Source organism: Coloeus monedula (genome assembly GCF_965178545.1).
Source record: "Coloeus monedula genome assembly, chromosome: 2".
Classification (NCBI taxonomy): domain Eukaryota; kingdom Metazoa; phylum Chordata; class Aves; order Passeriformes; family Corvidae; genus Coloeus; species Coloeus monedula.
In genome coordinates this window covers 80,041,449-80,054,034 of record NC_138782.1, presented here as the reverse complement: position 1 = coordinate 80,054,034, position 12,586 = coordinate 80,041,449, and the positions used below count along the sequence as shown (strand labels likewise).

Sequence of the window (12,586 nt, the reverse complement as noted above, 5' to 3'; positions counted from 1 at the left end):
TACAGATTCAACTTTTTTGATGCAAATTTAAGTCATAGTTGTCAAATACTTGTTAAAATTTTCATGATACTGTGAAAGTTACTTTGTCTTTCCTGGGCTTGATTTCCACCCCTCTTCTACTCTTCATAAAGCAGTTTCAGTAATAATTTTCTGATTGTGCTGTGATTAAAACTTTATGCTTGCAAAATTCCAAAAGATTCTTTAGGGAAAGGCATTTCAACAGTGAAAGTCTTGTTATTACTAGAGCTGAATTTATTTTGCTTCTATGGTACTCTTAATTGGTAGATTTGAAAGTATTTTATTAAAGGAAAGTAGTCTCACACTATCGGTATCTATGAGACAGAAAGTGATTAGTGCCTAACTCAAATTAAATTCTACTCAACTAAACTTGGGTTAAACTGATAAAAGAGCCAGGAAGTTCTCCTACCACTTTGTTCTATGTCCTATTTATTAGACTTCTCAGGGCACCAGCAGGCTCTAATTGCCTTGGTAAAATAATGCTGTCCTTCAGCAGACCAATGTGCTTGTCAGTGAGATAAAGATTCCCTAACATTATTATTATTGCTTTTGATTAAACTTAGTTTACGAGGGCTTACAATAGACATGTATTCTAGCAGAAATTCCATTTAATTTGGCCGGGAAGAAGTCTTTGTGGTAACTTAACATTTGTTTTATGTGACATTTGACCAAAACTGACCACAGAGATCAAAGGCTGCCCTCAACAACCACCACGTGCTGAGCATTAGCAGGTCTGGTTGTTAGCCCAAAAGTTTCTTTAGGGTTCCTGGAACACCCACCTAGTGCAGACAATCTGTTGGGCACCACAAACAGTGAAAAAGGCTGCCCAGGACAAGACGGATGTGTCTTCCTCCATCCTTCACCAAGACACATCAGCGCTCTAAAGGAATGGGTCCTTCTTGGGGTTCAGAGCTGGGAATCCTCCCTTGAGAGCAGGGATCTAGTCCCCTTCTTTTATGAAGAAGTTAGAAAGTTACACCTTCTGGAACACAGCTGGAAAATTATTCATCCAAAATAAAGACCGGTATTTGTGGTCTTTCCACCAAAGGAGATTTAAACTGCCTCTTCCACCTTCTCTTTACAGGGTTGTAAACTGCCTGGGAAAGGAAGCTGTCTCTACCTTCTACTGCTGGAGATATGCCCCTGGGCATAAACCATTGGGGAGTCAATAGGCAGGAGACAGGAAGAGGTCAAAAGAAAATAGTATTGTCTTGATTAGCAACTAGGCCTCCAATGAGGAGAAAAGGATTGCTCACGTCTATTTCTAAAGCTCCTCACACATTGTAAAATTGACAGACATTGTTGTCCAGGAGCTAGGAAATCTTTAAGGAAATTGAAATATCTAGGTCTGAATCACTTCAGGCTGAAAAAAGATTCATATCTAATAGGTCATAGCTTCAATTGCTGCATAAAGGGACTTCATCTTATGCCTGTTTCCTTTAAATTCAAGCAAACAAAAAGCAGCTGTTACCAGTGCATTTAGGATGGAGTCTGCTCTTGTAGGCACATATATATCCTTAGGGCTGAGAGCTGGGGTAATAGCTAGTTTATCGATTTCGAATGGCCCTTCCTCGTGAAGAATGAGCCCCTTCTGGGGATGTGCTGGCACCAGGCAGCTAAGAGCACAAAAGTCTGAAAGGCAGAGGGTCAGAGAGAGTTTAATCATGACCAGTACTAAAAGACAAATGGTTTCAGGGTTGCAGATACCAACATGTCCGCTGATTCCTACTAGTAGATCCTGTTTCTGGTTTGGGGCCTCTTAGGACTTAGGATAGCCTAATCAACCAGGGATTTAGGTTCCTCTTAACATTTTTGTCATCGAATTAGTCCTACCCACATTTGCTAAACTGTATTAGCTGCATGGATTCACAGTCTGTTTGAAAAGGCAATGGCCTGCCATCACTTTTTTTTGCACCAATGTCCTTAATGCAAAGGAATACCGAATTAAGTGCTGCTGACGTCATACTAGACCCCTTTTTTTAATCTTTTACTGTTTATTTTCCTTGCTCTCTTTCTTTCTTTCTCCCTGTGTTTCCTCCTACCTATCTCTGCAGACTTTCTTTAGAAAGTTACTTTCAGAGTAAGATTGCTATATAAAGCCTTTCATTGTAGGAAAGGCTTTCCACTTTTTCAATGCCTAGTTTTAATAGGCAGTAAAGTTGTACCAGAGAAAGACTATGGGCTGCAAACCTTAAGATGGAAAAAAGACCACTTGGCAAATTCCATTTCTAAGATACAGTAAATAATTTTACCTTGAATTGCTACTGTAGTGGCAAAAATTTCATTAATTCATTATGGAATTTTTTTCTCTATTAAGAGTAGAATAATGTATGCCACTAAAATCCAATAATTGAACATTAAAATCAAGTGCAAATTGGACATTAGAATGAAACTTAGACTGCAATTATTTAACTTCTCTTTTTAACCAGGTTAAAAGGAAGACAATAAGCTAAGAAATAGCATATAGCTTGAGCCTTTTCAAAAGAAGTATGATCTCTGGACTAACTGCTGGTCTGTTTTTTACAATGTATTGTCAGCAGCCTGTGCAGAATATTCTTCATTCCTGTGTGCTAACCTTGAGTTGCTCTCAAAGGCATCAGGGTATGTGTTAACCTGGACAGTAAGTAGTAAAAAGAAAACATCACCTTAGAACATGTTGGTGTTTGTAGCTACTGGAGGATTTTTTCAGACAATTGTTCCTTCAACCCATTCCTCTTATGTATTTGCTATTTCTTCACTGAAGGACTTCAGGTTTTTTCTTTTCTACAGAAAAAGTCTCTTCAGTGACTTTGTTAAGCTTTGTATTTCTCAGCTTGTTATACTTGTAGTTCCAGCTGTCTGCTCTTCCTTTTGTTACGCAAAGAGACTCTCCAAGAAATTAACGACTGCTTTCTCTCAACTTCAATTTTGTTTTCTCAGAAGAGTGTGCAGTTTGAGAGGTTGAGGGATTGTTAGTTTTTGTTGTTTTACAATATACACTATCTAACATAGATATGGTTTTTCAAATATGCTTTCATTCTTGTTATAGCATGCTTTAGGCTTTGGGGGATTATGTTTTTGTTTCAATTTGTGTGTGTGCATATGTTTAAACTTCTTATTAGGAAAGTTTCTGAATTTACTTCTTGTGGATCTTGATCCTTCTCTCTGTGTTTGAGTAAAGATGCACTTGGATCAGATCTTAAAAGTCTTCTGTTCTTGTTTTCAGTGTCCAAACTTTATAGAATAGTATAATTTTTATAATGAGTTACTAATCTTGCTCCAGCAAGACAAATATTTCATTCAAGAGTCTTGTTTTATAATCACCTTCTATCTTACACTTACCAGTTTGGGTTTTTTTAAATATTTAGTACTACCAACACAAGTCATCTTGAAATCATAGCTGTTGGTGCACAATGAAAATGATTGGTGCTGTTTTTCCATTCTTCCAATTAGTGCTGGTGTCCTTACACTCACAAGTGCTCTACAATCCATCACTTATTTGGATTGCATTTTTCCCAGATGGAAAATAAGCAGCCATTGTTTCTGGCACTCACTATATTACAATATGAAGGATTTGTACTCTCTATACACAGAATCTAACCTGAAGCTTTGAGTCATTGATGGGCTTTTAAGAAAGCTGGGTCAGTGAGGAGTTCTGCTCAAGGCATTTAGACAACAACTAGCAGAACCTGGATGAGGACTCTTGGCCATCCTGAGTCCTGTTGACCAATGCTTAGTTACTTCTTAGCTCAGAATAGCCAAGAAACTCAATGCTGTTGGTTGTATTTGTAAAACAAATGCCCATCCTTCCACTCTGTGAGGAAAAAAAAAAAAGGCTAATTTGCAAAGAATATGGACATATTTTTTAAATTAGGCCTATAAATTATCACCTCTCTTCTCTGCTTTGACTCTAGTAGTAAATGGCATTCTCCCACTCAGCCACAGAGCAGATTGAAACTGATTTGAGCACTTCAGTTGCTTACTTTTCTCTCTAGGGCTGTTGTTGTCACACTGGCAACTAGTATCCATAGCACAGAAGACATGGCAAATTAAAGCAAGAACGTACCTGCATCCTAAAAAGCAATTATACCAGTACAGATCCCAAACCTAGAGGTATAATGAGTCTTTTAAGGAAAAGGTGCTAGGCAAGCAGAGAAGTGAAATGTTAAGTAGAGATCAGATTATGGGGATTTTATGGTATTTCTTAGAGGTCTCTCAGGCTTTCTTTCCTGGCTACAGAGCTATCTCGCAAGTTCTGTTGCCACTGGCAAAATCCTCAGATATATGAAGTTGTAGCTGCAAAAAAAAAGGCAGCATTTAATCTCAATTAAATTTTTTTAGCTTGCTTATGCAGCAAGATACAGCAGTGTAACTACTGCACCTAGCCTCTAATCATATCTACACAAACAGCTGGTGGTCAGATCTCCAAAAGCCTTGCTTTGCCACAGAACTAATATACCCTACCGTAAGTGCTCAATATTATAAGTAGGCATCCTCTGATTTTTCCTGATTCTGATTTATCTTCTTCGCAGGAGGAGGTGTTTTTCCACTATACAAGAGAAATACATATTAGGAAATCAGCCAGAAGCAACTGTGATTTTTTGATGGGGAGTTTAGCTTAGGTGCACAGGAATGCCTATGGTTCTTCTGCCACTTCATGCTCCCTCTCTGTTTGGCTTTGCTCACATCATTTTCACAGCCACTGTGGGTTAGTCAGGGCTTTCTGGTGGGCAGGTGGCCATCACAAATACATAGCTTGTGCAGGTATGTTATTCATATTTCAGCTGGCCAGCTGCACTTTTACAAGCCAGTCACAAAGCTGCTGAAGAGCTCTTTCTGCAATTCTGGCAGAATCAGAGAGAACAGCAGTTTGCTGTTCCCAAACCACATGGAAAGAAGGGAGGAAGAGACCACTTGCTTTTGGAGCACTTTTCTTTGATCAGCTTCATTTTGTGCAGAGCCTTTTCAAGGCTTTTGAGCAAGGGATGGACTGGCTTGTGCTGTGTAACTAGGATGAGCTTTATATTCAGGAAGATAAAAAGCTCTTTCCTGACAAGGCAGATGAAGTTTTCTGCTAAGCTACAGTGGCGAAGAACTCCATTTTCTATACCCAGCACAATATGGAAAGCCATCATCCCTTTCACAGATTGCTGTCGGTCATAAACTAGCTGTGATGCGGACAAGCAAATGTGGAAATGAAGGTAAAAAAGGTTCTTTCTTTGCATGTTACCAAGGCTGGCAATGCTGCTGAGCTTCTGATCACTTTGCATGCATTTATTTTCCAGTTGTGCCAAGGGAAGGGATGGAGAGTACTCCTGTACCCTCTGAGAAAAACTTAAAAGCTCATGATTAGAAAGCAATACAGCTGCCATGTGGAGTGTCCTGACACTAACTCGATTGTCTTGAAAAGTTTCTTGCTGAAAGGACTTTACTTTTTCCATATGTGGCGGTGCTGGTGGATATAGAGTCACTCCCGTATGGACAGCAGTGCTTTAGCCATTTTCCTCTGCTGTTCTGAGAGACTCTGTGTCCCTAGCTAATGTCTTTTGCTGTACAGTTGGATCACAGAAAGAAACCACTGAGCTGTTGCATAAGCAGCTGGACAATGACAGTGTGTGACTGCCATGGAGAGAAGGAGAGGATAGATGACAATCACAAGGAAGGCTGGGGGCTGCTGAGCCGTAGCAGAATGCTGTGCGTCACCTAGAAATTTGGAGAAGGAAGCTGAGAATAGGGTAATAGGGTTTTCTTCAGTAATGGGGTCAAGATTCAGATATTCTCAAAAGAAGTAGCAGTACCCCATTGTACTAGCAATTGACAGGAAGATTTAGGTTTAGCCTTTGAAAGTAGGGACTGTGTTGTTGCTGTTGTCCACATAGTTTTTTACTTCCCTTCGCATTTTCACTCTGTACAGTGTGCCTACTTCATAGTTTGCAGACAACTTTGAAGATGGGGGATGTTTTTACCCATTTATTCAGCAATTCTTTGCAGTTTTAGACTGCCAGTTTGTGTTCTTATTAGGTGCATTTTATGAGAATCTGTGTTTAATATTATGAGCCCTAGGCAGGAAGGAATCAAGTGAGGTCAACCTAGCCCAGCCATAGGACCTGGGGACACAGTCTGATCTCTTATTGCTTAGTGGTGCTTGTGTAACCTGTTCTTACCAGTCTCCAGTGACATGTTCTGCTCCATCCCTAAGCAATCTATCCTAATGGCTACCTGTCCTTGGGGTGCTCTTAGATCATTTTTCTAAAACTGTTCAAAGTAAAAATTACCACAGCTGAATAAAATGATTCCATACTGTTCTCAGAGTGCAAATACGCAAAACTGGAATCTGTGGAATTAACAAATAACCCGAAAACAAAGAGGGTGGAGAGGGGAAGAAAAAGAATGTTGTAAACAGTAGAATAAAAATATGCAGTCTGAGATCAGCAGCTCATTCAGCTTTCAGCCTTTTAACTCTGTGCAGCTCTGTTGAGCCTTTTCATACTGGACTGTTTTCAGAAATCTGTGGACAGGCATGGAAATGTGTGGAAGCAAGCCTGTGTTTGGATGGTGGGGGAGAAAAAATCCACTGTTCTGGTTGCAACAGAGGAAGCATAACTGGGAGCAGTGAGAATTAATTCCAATAAAAAGGAGCAGTCTTCGGTTTCAGAAAGCTAAAAGCAAAAGCACTTGGGGGCATGTCCATACAGCAGCGACTTGGAGATAAGAAGTTACACACTGGCTATCCTGAGGCAATCAGGTTTCCTTTAATACTGCAGGTGAAAAAGCTCCAGCTAACTGGAAGTGTGCTCTAAGAAAATACAACTGTTAGCATAAATGCAGATATGCCATGGCCAAGGCAGGTAAAACATGCCAGAGGACAGGGAGAGCAATCTCAAATGAGCCTTCTTTCTAACAATAACAATTGTTTGCTTGTGATTCCTATCAGTTCCCACTGCATTCAACTGTGTTTTTATAGCCCTGGAGGATCTACCTAGCCTGTCAGCTTCTAAAGGTACCTACCTCTGACACCTCTTTTAACCTCAATGTCCTTCTGCTCTTCACCCACTCTGATCCCAGGAGTGATCCTCAGAGACTATCTTGAGGTTATTAAGTACTTCTGCTTGACAGATTCTGAGACCAGCTGGTGGTGAAGACAAGAGCCCTGAATGCTTAAAAATTCTAAGGTGTGAAAATAAAGTGATTTTTTATTCATTATATTCAGCGTCCACACTTTAAAGAATTTTTGCTCCATCTTTATTTTAAAATACTATCCTTTTCCTTTGGAAAATCTCAGTACTAGACTAGTAGTGAAAGTTATAACTCTGCAAGCACTGATATATTTTGGGCTACTGGCAAAACCTTGAGAAGCTGGAGAAATTGGTGTAAAACTAGGTGTAAAACTATACCAGAGAAATAGGCACTGATATTATTGACCAGAAAGGTTCTATTTTCTCTCCCTGCAGTATTGCATAATCTTTCTGATGATCCATATCTGTCTCTTCTGGAAATATTGAAAAGTCCCAATTGCAATGAAGATACAATAAAACAGTTTCCATAAAATTCAGTTTTATTTCTTAGGGAACATAATCCATTCAAAAAACAGATATATTTTTGCAAGCCTTGTCTGGTATACTTGGGGTTAAGAGTGCTGGTACCCCATTACTATCCCTCTGGTTTTGTTGCTGCTAAATGCAGTTGCTTGCTGATGGAATGCCAAGATTTGCACTTTAAAAGAAGCCTTGCTAAGTTTTATACTGAGAAAAACTGTCTTGTACTGATGAAATACTAGATTTTCGACTTGGGGAAAAAAAAGCACCTAGAAAATACTTGCTACACCACAACATTCTGAAATGTACTTTATAACAAAACTATCAAAAGTACAGAATTCTTCCAGCTGGCAAAAATCTCAGTAAACACATCTCTTTGACAAAGTTTTCCTTTCAGACTCTGACATGCATGGGGGAGGGAATGCACAGAAAGGAAATTTGTGATTCTGCAGTAGAAGGAAAACCGTGAAAAAGGGTGAACTAAGGTCACTTGCCTGGATGGCTTGTAACAAATGTCTCCTTAGTGTCACCTTAATAATGAGAATTACAGTGGGATGTTAATGGTTATCTTGGGCACAAAAAAGAAGGACATAAATAAATACAGAAAAGACTCCCCATTTTGGAGAATATTATGGAAAAAAATAATCTGTGTATTCTAGTGCACCCTAATCTTTATGTCCCAGCAGTAGAGACAAGCTATTTCTCAAGAAAATCCCTTCCAACCCAAACCATTTTATGACACTTTGCAAATAGTATTTGTCAACAAGTGCTTACACATGCCTTCACTGTACTTACTGCTGCCTGACTGTGCACAGGACTCAGTCCCAAAAGCCATGAAAGCAGGGTTTGCTGGTCCATTCCATAGGTTCCTCAATCTGCCTTGCGAAGTCCAGAAGCCATTGCTTCTGTTGGCACTTCATCATGAAAAGTTGCTGCTATTGCCAGTATACATCTTAAGAGTTATTACTGGAGTTAAAACAAAATGGAATACAAAAATAGAACTCCATGAAAAAATCCTGTCCAGCTCCTCAGGGTATAGGCAAGTGGTATTTTTAGGAGTCTGCTCAGGTCTTCTGCTTCCTTGCAATGACTTTCATTCAGTTCTTTAATGGGTCTTGCTTTCAGAACCCTTTTCCACCATCCCATTAGCAGTAGTTTCAGAGTGAAACATGCCAGTGATGCCAATAGATCTAACGGATCTGTGCATCTGCATAATGGACAATCAGTTCTCTGAATCCAAAGGATGCAGGACTAAAAAGGACTATATGGCCAGGATGTAGCTAGCCTGGATGTAGGCTAGTGTTTTGGTAAAACACAAAATCTAAGAACCATGATCCCAGATCAAGAAGGGAGACATGAGTTCACAGGGCAGCAAAGCCAGGAGAGGAAATCAACCCAGAAGAGACAAAAGTAGGTAAACTCACCTGTTTAACACAGTCAGAAGTTACTATTGGTACTTGGGGTAGCACAGACTGCAGGTGATTATCCTCATATTGGCTCTACAATTCAGAAGCTTCCCACACAAATGCAACACCTTGGACAAGCTACAATTTCAAGCAGAGAACAGAATACGTAATATCTGGTCACTCTCTATGTAAAAAGAATTGTCATGTGGTGATGCAGGGGTTTGTTATTAGCAGATGAGCTTAGTGTAAAATAATCCTTATCAGAGATACTTGAGTCAAAGGGCTTTTAACTGGAGGGTGACTGCTTTACAAGACACAATGTTAAAATCCTTTTCTAATTTTTCATCATCCTTTTCAATCCCTAGGAAATGATCCGCCCCTGTGAACAGACATGTTTCCCAATCTATTGTCCAAACTCAGCTCACGCTATCCGTTCAGTGATGTTATACCTGTTCTGTGTATTGCTTTCAATAGCACAGAAACAAAGAACAGCTTTACATGAATATCAGTTCAGCGTCTTTTTTTTCATTGAGCTTCATCTCCTAGAGCTGCTCAACCTAAATCCCTTCTTCCTTAGAGATCCCATTCTTGCTCTCCCTGCAGTAAGGCAAGGAAGCAGTCTTTAGCTCTCATACGTCATAGCCTTCCTTCTAGGCATATTTTCCAGCAACAATCAACATAGGCTAAAAGAAGCCAATGTAATTAATTTTTATATTTATATATACACATATATATATACACACACATACATACAATATTATATATTTTTCTATTTATAGAGGTGGGATTTTTATAATTTTTTTTGTGGGGCTATCTAGTCAAGATAACAGAACAAAAATAATTGGAAAATGTACAGAAAAAGAAAATCAGACAAATTTTATAGTAATTGTAACTCACTGTAGAATCTACAGTGGGCCAGTTTATTCAGAACACTTCCTTCTGGTAACTGACCTCCCCTCCTTTTCCCTTGTGTATCATAGTGCTCCATGGTTAACTGTTTTCAGGTTTAGAACATCTGTGAATTCTAGGGCTACATTCAGGATCAAAGGTTAGCAATTAGCAACCCATAACTTTGTTAGGTTTCTCAGGAACCATATGGAAGAGTAGTTCTGGGAAGAGATTGATCACTTCTCTCAGGAGGAAACAATTAGAGCAAGGACAAAGGAGGCTATATGGACTCCTCAGCCCTATTTCCCCTATTATGGCAAAATAAAGGATACCTCACAATGAGGCAGCTATCTCTACTTTTCCTAACTTTTAACACATAAAACCATAATGAAATGCATAAGGATATATTTTATATCCATTTGTCTTTATTTTTCTTTATGTTGGAAATATACTAAATATGTGGCTGCATAAGGAAACCCTCTATTGGTGCTTTCCTCCCCTAGGTTTTTAGGAGTCCTCTAGAGAAGGCATGAATGTTCATCCCTATGTAGCCAAGAGACATGAACTAGTTTTTGAACAAATGTGAATGGAACAAATCTGCAGCATGTTATACTTTAGACAGTCACGAGGATAGAATCAAAGGGCAATTTTGTCTGTCTTGTGTGTTCCAAATGCTTGGCCTAGGTTCTAAGCAAAAAAACTTCTCAGTATATGCTGATTCACACCAAGTATGAGACATATTAAAATCCTGCTCTTAATTTGTCAGTGAGCTTTTAATGTGAAGAAGACAAATATTGTCACTTCGTCCTAGTGTTCAGGAACCCATGCCCTCCCCATTCAAAGGAAATTTCTGAGGTTGCAGCTCAGTGCTATTGACGCTCAATGCATTATGATGTCTGATTGTTTTAACAGGACATATATATGTAATTTAATACCTGATATTATTTTCTCTCTTTCTCTTCCTCTGTTTTTTTTTTCTCAGAGCAAATTATGACATCGACATCTAAAGGAATTTTCCGGCCATTTTTTATTATCTTCATTATCCTTGGTTGTTTCATGGCATTTATATTAATTTATATCAAACCAACAAACAGCTGGATTTCTGGTCCTATAGAATCAGCCAGTTCAGTGTTGAAGATGAAGAACTTCTTTTCTTCCAAAACTGATAATCTCAATGAAACTACTGTTTTGATCTGGGTTTGGCCTTTTGGTCAGACATTCGATCTAACGTCCTGCCAAACTATGTTCAATATCCCTGGGTGCCATCTGACTATTGACCGCTCGCTATATAACAGATCCCATGCTGTTCTCATTCATCACAGAGACATTAGCTGGGATCTGGCTAATTTACCTCAGCAAGCCAGACCACCCTTCCAGAAGTGGATTTGGATGAACTTGGAGTCTCCAACTCATACTCCACAAAAGAGTGGCATTGAACACCTTTTTAACCTGACCCTGACTTACCGGCGTGATTCAGATATCCAGGTGCCTTATGGCTTCATGATGGTTGGTACGAGTTCCTTCACATTTGAAGTACCAAGTAAGGAAAACTTGGTCTGTTGGGTTGTAAGTAACTGGAACCCTGAGCACGCTCGAGTCAAGTATTACAACGAGCTCAGCAAATACATTGAAATCCACACCTACGGACAAGCCTTCGGAGACTACGTCAACGACAAAAACTTGATTCCTACTATCTCCACGTGCAAATTCTACCTTTCCTTCGAAAATTCAATCCACAAAGATTACATTACTGAGAAACTTTACAATGCTCTTCTGGCTGGATCAGTACCCGTTGTACTGGGCCCTTCCAGAGAAAATTACGAGAATTACATTCCAGCAGACTCTTTCATACATGTGGAAGATTTTCTCTCCCCCAGAGAGCTGGCAGAATATCTTCTGATGCTTGACAAAAATAACAAGATGTATCTTAGTTATTTCAACTGGAAGAAGGATTTTTCAGTGCATCTTCCTAGGTTCTGGGAATCACATGCATGTCTTGCTTGTGATCATGTGAAAAGACACCAGGAATACAAGTCCATTGGAAATCTAGAAAAATGGTTTTGGAATTAATTTGTGTGTGTGTGAATGTGTGTGTGTGTGTGCGCGTGCACTTTTTTGAAGAAGCCAGAAAGGACTTCAGTCCAAGTGGAGAGGAAAGGAAAAGAAGAAAAAAGGAAGGAAAAGAGAATCTCATGTCATGGTTTATCAGCTATTTTCTCCTGGCTATCCTATTTATATTTTGTAAGAGATTTTAAAAGATCAGCAGCAGCAGTCATCAGTACTCAGTTTCAAATTATAATAGAGGTACTAATTATGTACACTGAAGAATATTTGATTGCTTATTATAAATTTAAAACGATTTTCCACATTTTCTGTGAAACACATCCCAGTCTTACACTTGAAGTAGTCATTTTTAACAATTGTTTTTTTATTTTTAACATTATATCCCTATTGTTTAACCTATTTGGAAAATAAGGAAAAAATTTTTAAAGAGAAAACTTTAAGAATATAATTTGTTGTTCCAGACTGAAATGTGTGTAATACTTCAAAAGACAGCAAAGTTTCATATGTTCATCTTGCATTTTATGAGCACAGTAAAGTACAATACCTAACATTATGGAAGTGTAATTAGTTGCACCCTTTTTAAGGGTAATGAACATAGAATTACGGTTTTTTAAATGTATTAGAATAGCAGACAGTCTTTGTTTCTAAACATGTTTCCTAACAAATTGTCCCATTATGTTGTTTTTTACCCTGTGA

General features: G+C 38.9%; 1 protein-coding gene across 2 annotated transcripts in view; it reads left to right on the top strand.

Moving 5' to 3' along the window:
• FUT9 (fucosyltransferase 9) overlaps positions 1–11,896 on the top strand; it is a gene marked incomplete at both ends in the record, with an annotated part of 93,759 nt that extends 81,863 nt beyond the window's left edge. For both annotated transcript variants that reach the window (XM_082303054.1, XM_082303055.1), the window contains one exon: positions 10,809–11,896. In XM_082303054.1, coding sequence (XP_082159180.1) covers positions 10,809–11,896 — 1,088 coding nt within the window. The remainder of the gene's footprint in view (positions 1–10,808) is intronic.
• Positions 11,897–12,586: the final 690 nt, after the last annotated feature.